Source organism: Candoia aspera, chromosome 2 (assembly GCF_035149785.1).
Source record: "Candoia aspera isolate rCanAsp1 chromosome 2, rCanAsp1.hap2, whole genome shotgun sequence".
In the NCBI taxonomy this organism is placed as follows: domain Eukaryota; kingdom Metazoa; phylum Chordata; class Lepidosauria; order Squamata; family Boidae; genus Candoia; species Candoia aspera.
Genome location: NC_086154.1, coordinates 97200606 through 97212897, shown reverse-complemented (window position 1 = coordinate 97212897; position 12292 = coordinate 97200606). Strand labels below are relative to the sequence as shown.

At 45.4% G+C, this 12292-nt stretch overlaps 1 protein-coding gene across 1 annotated transcript in view; it reads left to right on the top strand.

Annotated features, from left to right (window-relative positions):
• The first annotated feature begins 2291 nt into the window (after positions 1–2291).
• The window catches only part of MAN2B1 (mannosidase alpha class 2B member 1), a 28906-nt gene continuing 18905 nt past the window's right edge, over positions 2292–12292 (top strand). The window contains exons 1-5 of the mRNA XM_063292493.1: positions 2292–2392; positions 8662–8764; positions 9977–10150; positions 10439–10632; positions 10825–10957. Coding sequence (XP_063148563.1) covers positions 2315–2392; positions 8662–8764; positions 9977–10150; positions 10439–10632; positions 10825–10957 — 682 coding nt within the window. The 5' untranslated portion in view covers positions 2292–2314. The remainder of the gene's footprint in view (positions 2393–8661; positions 8765–9976; positions 10151–10438; positions 10633–10824; positions 10958–12292) is intronic.

Here is a 12292-nt window from a genome sequence, read left to right as displayed (position 1 = left end):
CCAAGACTTTCCAGTTATTCATTAGTATTTCATCTGTATTTCATAAATGAATACATTCTAGAACATATAACCTTATGGTAGCAAACATAAAATATGACACTATTAATAGGAACTGTATTATTTAAAAATATTTCTAAACTAAAAGGTAAGCTCTATGTCAAGTAAAGCTCAACTCCTTCTGATTCCATGGACTTTTCATGTAGTTTTCTTGGCAACAATATTTTGCCACTATTACCTTCTTTTAGGTTTCTTTAAATTTCTCAGTCCTAGCATTCTCTACAGATCTCCCATCCAAGTAGTAACCAGGCTTACTCTGCTTAGCTGAGATGAGCCAGATGTTGCCACCTGCTGAGACATCTTTAAACTGCTTATTATTAAAACAATCCCTAAGCTCTGCCAAAAAAAAATGTGCAAAACATAGGAAACATTTGTGTTTAAAATTATTAATACAGCTATCAGTCCAGGGCTCAAAGAAAAGTGCTTTATTGAAGGTTTTTCCCCTGAAGATTCTGCCAGTGCCAAGGAACATTTGTATTATTCTTATGAAAAAATTATTGAACTTCAAGAACGTATTTTTAATCTTGATTATTGACATGAAAAGCCATATACCTCCAGATCTCAAAGAAGCAATTACAAAAGTAGAGTTCTCAACTTTCCCGCAAAAACATTTCTCATCTCCTAACTGATGACAAGTCAAAGGGCAGCCATATCCTTGACCATTCCATGCATACAATGATTCATCTTTCAGAAGTCCTATACAGGTAGTCCTCGCTTAGCAACCACAATTGGGCCCAGAATTTCAGTTGCTAAGCAAAGTGGTCATTAAGCAAATCTGACCAGATTTTACAACCTTTTTTGAGGCAGTTGTTAAGCTAATTGCCGCAGGCATTAAGCGAACCACATGATCACTAACTGAATCACACGGTTCCCTGTTGATTTGGTTGCCAGAAGCTGGCCAGGAAGGTAGAAAATGGAGATCATATGACCATGGGACGCTGTGATGGTCATAAATACAAACCGGCTGCCAAGCACCCAAGTCATGATCGTGAGTGCGGTGATGTGCAACGGTCATAAGTGTGAGGACCAGTCATAATTTTTCCCCCCAGCACCATCGTAATTCTGAACCATCACTTCTTGTTAAGTGAGGACTAGCTGTACTATTATTACTTTAAAAATAACTTTTCATTCAACAGAAAACCTATAAATGTCTGTCTCATGCAGCAGATCTAACATCAATACTCTCCCACTGTAAGGTGTTATTACCGGCTGCCATCTTTCTGTGAATTGTGAATGCAATTTTCTTCTGCATAAATGCAATCAGATTCAGAGTTTAGATGATTTTCTCTCAATCTATGACAAGTCTGTGCCCACCCAGCAGGCCAAACCCATGTTCAGTTTAACCACTACTTTAATTATCCCGATGATACGGGATCGTAAAACACAGTGAATAAACTAACCACAGTGGCTGGGACCTCGTAACAAATGAACTGGCTGACTGCAGGAACAAACAGGACTCTCAAAGGCAAGAGCCGGAGTGTGAAGATGTCCTTCCCACCCGTCGCGAGGACGTCGGTAAGCAAAAGAGGAGCAGCCCTGGGGATGGGGGTCAAAGTCGCACCCGAGCTTCTTCAGCTGGCTGGGAAAAGCCCACCTGGCTACTTGCAAAGCGACTGTGGCTGCCCGGGGAAGGGAATGGCGCATGGCAGGGGCGGAGTCTTAGCAAGATGGCCGGCAACGGAGGGGTCTGCCCTGTAAGGCCGGCCCCTCGGTCCGGGGATGTAGCCAAGGAGAGCCATCCCGCTCAGGGCCCGAGAGGGAGAGCAGGACTCCCCAGGCCGACCCTCCAGTTCCGCTCAGGACCTTCAGCGAGAAAGCCTTCAGCGCTGAGGTTCGGCCCTTCCGACTCCTCGGACGCCAAATAAACGCAACCACCTTCCGGAGGAGTAACTACCCACAGCTCTGCCGGCAACTCAAAGCCCTTTTGAATCTCACCGCCTGCCTAAAAGGAACGACTCCACGCGTTTTCTCCGCCCATCCCGCCTTCTTGGTGCTTATAGGCTACACGCCCCGTCTGTTATAGTAGCGGACTCCCCTAGCGCCCACCATCCTAACCCTCCTCGCCTGCTGAGCCCCATACAGTACACAAACCTCTAACTGGCAAAGCAGTCCCGCCCCAAGAGCCCCGCCCCTATTCCTTTTGGTTTCAGTCTCAGCCACGCCTCCTGGGGGCGTAGTTTGTCGGGAACACCGAGCTAGTTGTCACGTGAGCGCCTGGTCATATGAGCGCCGCAGCGGCAACCGCTGAGTAGGGGGTATGGGGTTTTCAGTAGCTTTGGTATTTTTCCTTGGGGGAGCGGTGCTGCGGGGAGCTGCAGTCAGATGCGGCTACCAGGTAAGAATTCGGGGCATGGAGGTTAATAAGGGGGCAACTGGGGGATCTGTTAGAGTCTGTCGAGTGAAAAGTCTGAGCTGATAAGTAAAGGGGTAGGCTAGCAGGTACCTGCATAGAGAGGGATAAGTATACTTTAAAATAAAAAGTTGGGAGTCTCAGATGTACAGCAGGATCAGGGAAATAGTAGGTAATATTCTGCGGAGCACAGCAGAATAAATTCAACGTTAAGGATCTGCTTATTAGGTAGTGATGTATAGGGCTACCAGTTTAGAATAGGGGGTTGGACCAAAGAGAGAAGTTAAAATCCCTGTCCCTCGTGGAGTTCACTGGGGGATTTTGGTCCAATCATAATTTGGCAGCCTGATCTACCTCACGGGGTTTTTCAGGGAATATTGAGAGAAGAGGCTCTTTGCTACCTTGAGCTCCTACGGAAAAGGGGGGTTGTAAACACATAAATAAAATTTGCTACGCGGTATTGCCAAGAAATTCTTCAGAGGAAGGGCTAGAAAGTCACTCACTGAAAAGAGGAAGTATGGCAGCTTTTGCATAGATATTCATACTGAGAAATAAGGTTGATAAGATGGCTTTACTTTGTTTCATATTTGTATAGGTGTTTGATTATGCTCTCACAACCATGACTAGAAATTATTAGACTCCTGCCTTTCCCATGGCAATAATTGAGAATGCCAAAAGTTTGCTTGCTTTCTCAGTTAGGCAGAAGTGCATGATTCAGATTTGGCTTTCAAATTGTCCTTTTGGAGCAAATTGTCTGTCCCCAACAAAGCCTACCTAAATACTGCTTGAAAGTCCCAGCAAGATATCTCTGAACATCCAGTACTTTTTCTTGAATATAAGGCTTTTTCTCATAGCTGAGCTGAAGCGCTCTCCATCCAGCCTTGACTCCACTGAAAACTATTCTGGTATGAAACTGGCTTTCCCCATTGCCAATCTCTATCCTGCTTTTTTTGCTTCTCTTTCCAATGACCACAGTCACCTGACCTCCCTTCAAGATAATGATTTTACACAGTATGTGACTGTCTTGGATGGTGTTGGGCTACAGAGGAAGACTCCACTTTAGTACCAGTGCAGCTAAGGGTGACTTACAGCTTTCTAAAGGGGATGAGCAGAAAGCAAGATTATGGGGATATGGCATAAAAAATATATCCTAGCACATGTCCGTAGATGGGTGCAAGCAGAGAAAGCCTATACAGTAGTTTTGCCACGCTGTTCTGTTTTAAAGCCATATATATTGGAAGCCATTGCCATATTTTGTGGCAGTGAATAATGGGGGGGGGGGTGGATGCATGCAAGCATGACTAAAGAGAAGTGGCAGTGTGACACAGTCTTCCACTTCTGTTTCCAAGTTTCTTGGGATGGAATTTGCTAACCTCCTCCTTGCTCTTTCCTCATTATGTAAATTGTCTAGATGATTAAGGATCCCTATGGAATGCACCCCAATGATTTTGGGAAGAAGTTGCAAATGTCAGTGGACCAAAGAACGATATCCCTTAGAAAGGAGAGGCAGTGGCTCTGTCGTAGGACATCTCTCAAAGCCCTGTATTTTGCTGTTTTGTTTTCCTGTTGCCTTATGTTGTTCCATGGAGATCTCTCAATTTGAAAATCGGGCTGATTTCACTCTGGCAACTGATCCTTCTCATCCCTGTGTTCTGAGAAACTGCTTTATTGAAGGTCACCTGGCTCGCTTTACTGCATTCTGGCTTAGAGTTCACCTGCATCTGCTTGTCTGTTTTTCTTGGCACATACTGAGCTCCTCTGCAGCCATCCACACAGGGTGGCATAAGCCAGTCTTTCCCACCTGGTGGCCCCTAGTCTGTTACTACTACAACTCCCAGAATTCACAACTAGGCTTGAGGGTGGCACCTGCTTGGGAAACTCTTGTGTGCAATAGATATGAGATGAAAAGGCATTTTAAAGACAAATTGTTCACAGGGTGTGGGGATGTGAATGCTGTTGTGATAGCTTGACCTTTCCCAACCTGATGCAAGGTAATTTTAGCTAATATTAAATGTAGCTAATATGATTATTCTCCAGTCATGTATTTAATGTTTTGTCTCTTCTTTTTCCTCAAAGATTACCTTTTGATCACCATTTGGGAAGTCTCTGGGGAATTACTACAAAGCTCTTGCAGAGTGTAGCCTGCCTTGGGGCTTCAGAATGAGCCTTTCTGCTCTAGATTAACCCTGGGGAATTCTTAGAAAATGAAGAAACCAGAAACTGTATCTCCACTTTTGTCCTTTGCTTGGTGCAAGGCTCACTCTTCCCAACTTAGCATTAGTCTATCATGCAGCCTGATCCTCCACTGTATGCTAACTGCCATTAGTAAGGAAAGGAAATATTTTTAATTGCAATATAGATATAGATATACATACACATATACAGATACATATATATGTATATGTATATACATACACACACACACACACACACACACGTTTTACTCCAAAGGACGTGAAACAGGGTCTAAAACAATAATAGAGTCAGCCCCAACCTCACTCCAACTCTTCGGTCCCCAGAGGCCTTCCAGAAGAGCCAGGTCTTAACTAATCTCTCATGAAAATGGGGGCTGCTCTTGCTTCAGGGGATCAAGAGTGGAGCTGCCACCAAGAATGCCCACCTTCAGGACCCCTCAGCAGTACTTCATGATATGAGGTGAACTTTAGCAGGCATTCTCTGTTTGTCCAGATTGGGCAGGCAGTATTTACCTGAGATAGGCAGTCTTGGAGACAGTCAGACCCCAAGCCTTATGGGTGAGAACGAGTACCTTGAATTTCACACAGGAGCAAATTGGTATAGTCAGTGTAGCTCTAATAGCAGTGATGTTATGTACCAATATTTTGATTGCCTAGTAAGCACATGGGCAGCCACATTTTAGTCTAGTCAAAATTTCCAGGTAGTCTTCAAGGGCAGCCTCATGTAGAGTGAATAGTTGCAACTGGTGTACCAGATGAAGCGGAACAAAAGCGCTCCTGGCCACGGTGTTTACCTGCTCTTCCAGCAGAAACCATGAGTCCAAGAGGATCCCAGATTTTAGGCTTGCTCTTTTAAGGGGAGCACAACCCCATTAAGTTTGTATTGCCTCAGAACCAGTCAATTTCTCAATTGATAACCACTCTGTCTTGCTTGGGTTGAGACTGAGTCTGTTTCTCTCTGCCCAGGCCCTGACAGTCTTCAGGCACTTGCTTAGGACTTCTACTCCACCTGGGATGATGTATAATTGGGTATCATGAGCATCTTCATGTTACCTCATTTCAATCAATTGATGGCCTCCCCCAGCCCAACAGAACTGCTGTCCAGATTGCTGGAATTCCATTTGGAAACCCCTGGATCCATCAAGTGCTTGGGACAGTCATCCTAATCAGCCCAGCGGTGGTGACGGCTCTAATTAATCTCATTGTCATAATCTGCCCATGACAAGAAACATGAAAATGTCCCCCAGAACCAGATCATGTCTCCTCTGTTCTGGGGTGAAGGACAGGTCTGGCGTGTGACCAGCAGGGTAGGTGAGACTACTGATGACCGAGGAATAGCTCACAATTGACATTGTGGCCATGAATTCCTGAACCACCTCAGACCCAGAAAGTGAAGGTTAAAATTGGCAAGGACTAACTGTCTGGGCAAACCCATAACCATCCCAGCAATGACACCAAGGAGCTTAGGGAGGGCCATTCCTTTGCTGTTGGGAGGATGGTACACTAGCAGCACCCCAGCTGTCTCCCTGCCGCAACCTCATAAATGTGTCCTCACATCTGGCCACATGTAAATACCACTGCTTGCAAAGGTCTTCAAACAAACAAGTACCATTCTTCTTCATACAACTAGATATGTGTTAGGTCAAACCATAGAAAGCACTAGATTTGTTGCAGACAGACCTGATGTTCAGAAGTATCAGCTTGAGCCTGAGGCAACCAGCAATCCAAGTGCCTCACACGTGAGTTGAGGTGGGGGGAGGGGTTGAAGTAGAAACTGGTAACACGTTTCTAATCTCTTTTCCCTTGGAATGCCTGGTCCCCTCTCTCCCACCACTCTTCCTCCTGCCCACCACTATAATTACCCTTTCCTTCAAGTAAGTCCCCTTTAGCTACCCTCTCTCAGTCAGCCAAGTTGTGTCAGACAACAGCCTCATGATTAGTTCCACTTACACTTCACTCGTCCACCTACATACCAGCACTTGCACAACCTTGTTCGACCCCTTCCAGAGTCAACGTATCATTCTTCCAGCGCACCCACATCCAGCTTCCCCTGTGTCCTTGCTCCCCCTTAACTCCCAGCACCTGGCTCTTACTCAGGTGCAGACCTCCTTCTCTGCTCTCTGCCTTTCACTCAGGGAGCAGGACACTTCTTCCTTCTTTCCCACATTTCTCCCACAGTCTTCTATCCCTCTTCTGCAAATACATCCAGGACAAAGCAGGGATGAGGCCAGTCTTCCTTTGCCAAACTCACCTGGTAGCTTCTGTAGTTGGTACAATTTGTAAGTTTCCGGTTCTTCCACCCTGCTTCATCCTACCAACTTTCCTTCTTTCTCTTCTTCATTCCTTTTACTCTCAATGCCTGCTTATTTCTCAATTCTTTCTTCCAGTTTCCTGTCTCATCCATCTCCTTTTAACCAGAGCATCATAACAGCTGCTCTGTCACCATGCTGTTGCCATCTCTGCTGCTTCTCAGTAGATCTTCCTTCACAGCAGACATCTGGATCTAAAATGACTGCTTACACTGGAACTCTTGTCCTCCTGCATAGGGCCCATAATCCTCAACCTCCAGTCTCTCCAGGGAGCAATGTTGGCCTGCACTCCCCCAATGAGGTACAGCTGCTTTCACCTGCTTTCTCGCCTATCTTCCCCCTGTCCACTTGAACCTCTCCTATCTCTCTCCACTCTTTCTCTCTAAATCCCAACTTCTTTCTCCACCAACTCTCCTTCATTTCATCTTCCAATCTCACTATAGTTTGCCATAATACAACACACAAAATAATAATTTACCATTTAGGACCATAAGTACATAGCTGTAAGTCAGAAATAAGTTGCACAATTTAGAGGGAGATATGGCTGGGTTGCCACAACACAATGAACCACAAACTGTCCAGTCCTGTTTGATCTTAACCTAGCCTGTTGGGCAAGCCCGGCCAGAGAAGTTTGAAATTATGATAGCAGAACAAGAGTGAGAATTTGGACCTTAATTGTCCCTGCAACAGCCTGGGAAAGAGGCAGCCAGTAGCTTCAGCTTTTATTATGCTACAACTTCCTAGAACTGGGGAAGGGGGAGGAGGGTAATGGCTACAAAGCCTTAGTCTTGCTCCTTGTCATATTCTTACCCCTTGCTCCCTCATGTACCCACTAATTCCCTAGGCAGCCTCTCCCCATGCCCCCCATTGCTGTCTGGGACTGGTGGGAGTTGGAGTTTGGATGTGTCATGTCCAGGCTCTCCTTAAATCTGCCCTTCTCCCCAGAACTTTGCATTCAAGTAGATGAGAGGACTGTACAGTACTTTAAATAAATTTTAATGGACAGTGTTTCAGTTTTGCTCTGTTTTTTAATTTTTTCAAGATTTTATCAGTTGCTTCCCTCTGTATCCTCAATCTACTTTGTAACTATTGTATTGTGAACTATCATGGAAGCCTTGTACCAAAACTGTTGATGGAGACAGGAAGATATTGGTTCTTGTTTTCTGGTGTCCAGAAATATTTTGAAATAGGCTGAAAAACACCCAGCAAGGAGTCTGGTCCCAGCAGTTGCGAGCCGAAGTTTTATATTTTGCTTGAATATTTAGCCTCCTATTGGTAGGATGTTGAAGATACTCAGCAAACAGGAATATTTTCCCTGGCCCTAAAGTTGGAAGTGGGTCTTCGAACAAGTGAGGATAGCATTCTACTTCTATATCCAGACTGAGCCTCAGCAGGGGTAGCCCCCAGCCAACCTTACTGATCTCCAAAGCAGGGATGGGCCTGGTTAATTCTTGATGCCCACTCCCACCCCCCCGGAATACCAGGCCTGTTGCCTGGGTTGGAAAATCCAAAGAACATTGTAGAATATGGGCAGTGGCCAATCACTTCTGTCCTTTTGCCAAAGGAACCCTATGGATGTGACCAGGAACTGAGCTCAATTCAAACCCATCTTTACCTTTCAATATTTACTGACTGCTGCCTCTGACTGCTGCCTTGGGGTGCACAGTCTTGAGGGGCTTCGTTAGCTGGTACATAAATCCTCTCAGTTCAGATGTTTCTTGTTTTTCCCTTCCCCCTTGCCTCTTACTAGTCCTGCCCAGTGACAAAACCTGACATGCTCAATGTTCACCTTATCCCTCACACTCATGATGACGTGGGCTGGCTGAAGACAGTGGACCAATATTTCTTTGGAGGTGAGTTGAAGCTGCCAGATGGGCTAGCAAGAGGCCTCACAGCAAGATCTAGCAAAGCCCTGGAAAGGAAAAGGAAGTTTTGTGCTTCATGCTTTGAATTAGCACCAGCCTTTCTTGCTGGCCCTTGGAGTTTGGTGCTGAAGGTGTAACTGCTGACCAACCTTGACTCCAGGAAAGTGCATCTTCAGATTGCCTTCCCTGTTTGAAGTAAGCAAATGTTCCTGAGGGAGGGAGCTTGGAATCTTCCAGGTATTTGGGTCTTCAGCTCCCACTAGTGAGCTGCTGTAAAAGCTAGCAGAGATTATGAGTGTTGTAGTGAAAAAGAGATGTCTTAGTTCTTTGTTTGAAGAGAAAGGTAGTGTAAAAGAAGCAAAACTTGACACATGTTTTGTCAGCTGCCTTAGGGAAACTTGGTTTTGAAAGGCAGCATACAAATCTTAAAAATAAAATAAAAGAAATTCCTAGCAGATAATAACAATCCTCAGTGTTTTGTATAGGATTTTCTCTGTCATCTTTTACAGCAGCTTGCCATGGCACTCCAGTAGTGTTCTCTCAGTAAACACCAGGGACTGAGGTTCAGGAGCAGCCCCAAGGCTATGTGAAGAACTCATGATTGAGGGGCATCTTTAGCCAGGAGGGGCTTGCTACACCTTCAGCACCAAACTCCAAAGGCTTTTAGGCATGACATTAGCCAGGCCACTGGCTCTGCGCTGCAATCTGCTGTCCAGCCCTAGAGTTTCCCAGCTTCCCTGTCCCCAACACCCATTATCTTTCAGCAAAATCTGTTAGGCCTTGGCTGCTAAGATTTCTATCACTCCTCCAGATGGCAGCATCCTGTTTGGAAGCCCTGTTTGCATGGGTGGGTGGGCTTTGCACGCTGCCTCCCAAGGCCGGAATACAGTCACTGGAAACAGAAATGTTCCAAAGCATTTTATCCTCTAGTCACAGATAAGGGTGATATAGAAACTCCCAGGTGGAAATATGCATCAGCTCTTCTGAACCTCATGTCCTTCCAGAGATGTTTTCTTGAAATTCTCATTGCCAACCAGCAAGGCCAGTTGCTGTGTTGATTGGGAATGCTGAGTGGCACAAGGCCAGGAAGGTGGCTTTATGGTTGATGGTGGGCAGGTGCAAAGAAGACAGGCTCTCTTTCAGTCTAGGAAATACTGTTGGCCTGCAAGACTCAGCCACCCTTTTCTTCTTGCCTTGCAGTCCGCAATGACATCCAACATGCCGGGGTGCAGTACATCCTTGACTCTGTCATTCCTCAGCTGCTGGCTGACCCCAGCAAGCGTTTCATCTATGTGGAAGTGGCATTCTTTGCCCACTGGTGGGGGCTGCAGACAGAAGCCATGCGCCAGTCTGTGCAGCAGCTGGTTGCTGAAGGTGAGCGAGAGGGGCGGAGCACTAGTTGTTTGGCCAGCTGTTGGCTTCTCTTGAGTCACAGGTGACATGGCTCCATGTATTTTCAGAAGGACCTAGAGATACCTTGTCTTGGGCAGGAGGGGGAACTAAAGGGAACAGAGCAGAGCATTTCCCCCCCAGGGATTATACCAATATCTAATGGATCCAATGGCAGACTGGGGACGGTTTCTGCTGCTCTTCAGTGAGGATGACCCAAGTTCTGCCCCATCTTGATGTTCTCTGTTTTTCTCTCTCTCTACTCCTCAATAGGGCGCCTGGAGTTTGTGAATGGCGGTTGGTGCATGAATGATGAGGCGTCGGTACATTACAGTGCTGTCATTGATCAGATGAGTCTCGGGCTCCATTTCCTGAAAGAGACCTTTGGAGAATGTGGCCGACCCCGTGTAGCCTGGCACATTGATCCTTTTGGGCACAGTCGGGAGCAGGCTTCTCTGTTTGCTCAGGTCTTGCAAACTTCTACAGTTGCCAGAATTTTTAACTATTACCCTCTCCCCTACCACCCCAAGCAGTATGGATATGTAAAACTTTTTGGAGTTAGTATCTGAAACCTGCCTGTTGGGATCTCCCAGTTCATTTAATATCCCCTCCTCCCAAGTTCAGGTTACTTAGATTCCCTCACTTGCCATTCTCCCCAGATGGGCTATGATGGTTTCTTCTTGGGCCGTATTGATTACCAGGATAAATCCCACCGTCAGTCACTGCGTGAAATGGAGCAATTGTGGCGTGCAAGCAGAAACCTGGATCCACCTATGGCTGATCTCTTCACTGGTGAGCAAGGCTGACTTGGAAGATACCTGGAAATGTAAAAGACTTGAGTTAATGTAGTATAATTAACTACCCATCAGGTTAAGAAACATCAGATTAGGTCTAGTACCATCAACATCCTGGTACTGTGCAGATATTTTTGCCCACAACTCTTGTCAAATCTTGCCTTGACAATGGTGGCTAGACATTTGGGAATTGGTCCTAAACTTTGGCAGAGGACCTGGTTGGCTACTGGGGCAAATACATTGATTCATTTCAGTGGCCCAAAGAAGCAGAATTATGTGTAACTTGGTTTGTCAGTTTTATAGATGTTATAATAGACATGAGCATTGGTTGGCATGAGTTGTGTGTGTATAATCACTTGGGTTGTATCATTTTCTGGAGGGCAGATCATATTTATGAAAGAAATGCATACAGGCATGCGAAAAAGTACACATACCCCATGTAATTTTTTTTTCTTTTTTAACGTGGACATATCAATATTGTATCTTCATTCAAACATTATATAAAGATAAAGGTGAAGTACTTGAACAAAAACAGCTATGAAAAATTGACTTTGCAAAAATTTATTCAAGAAAAAATTAACAGATATGCCATTTTCTTCTATGGAAAAAGTAAGTACACCCTTGGCTCTAATACCTGGTATTGCACCATTTGGCAGAAACAACTTCAAGTAAGCATTTCTTATAACTGTCTACCAGTCTCTGACATCAACTGGGAGGTATTTTTTCAGCTGTATGATGGTGGAGGGGTTCATTTCAAATCACCCCACAGCATCTTGATGGGATTTATATCCAGGCTTTAATTTGGCCACTCAGAACCCTCCATTTCCTTTTTTTTCAGCCATCCCTTGGTGGATTTACTGGGATGTTTAGGGCCATTGTCTTGTTTGAAGGTCCCCTTTCAGTTGAGCTTCAATCTTCTGACATGTTCTCACATTATCCGCAAGCACCCTCTGGTACAATGAAGAATTCACAGTGGATTCTGTGATGGTGAGCTGCCCAGGCCCTGATGCAGCAAAGCAGCCCCAAACCATAGCATTTCCACCACCACGCTTTTATCGTTGATACCAGGTTCTTCTGGTAAAATGCCGTCTTTGGTTTTCACCAAACATGTCTTCTGGTACTGTGGCCAAATAACTCTTATCTTTGCCTTGTTCGACCAGAGCACACTGTTTCAGAAGTCCTGGTGTCAGGCTCTGCCTGCTACCCAGTAAAAACACAGGCGCTAGTGTAGGCTTAGGTTCTGGTTTTATTTGAGTAACAGTATGCATGCCCTTTAAGAAAAGCTGAGAGTGAGTGGAGCGCGCCGGAACGGGATTTAAATAGCCCGCGCCGG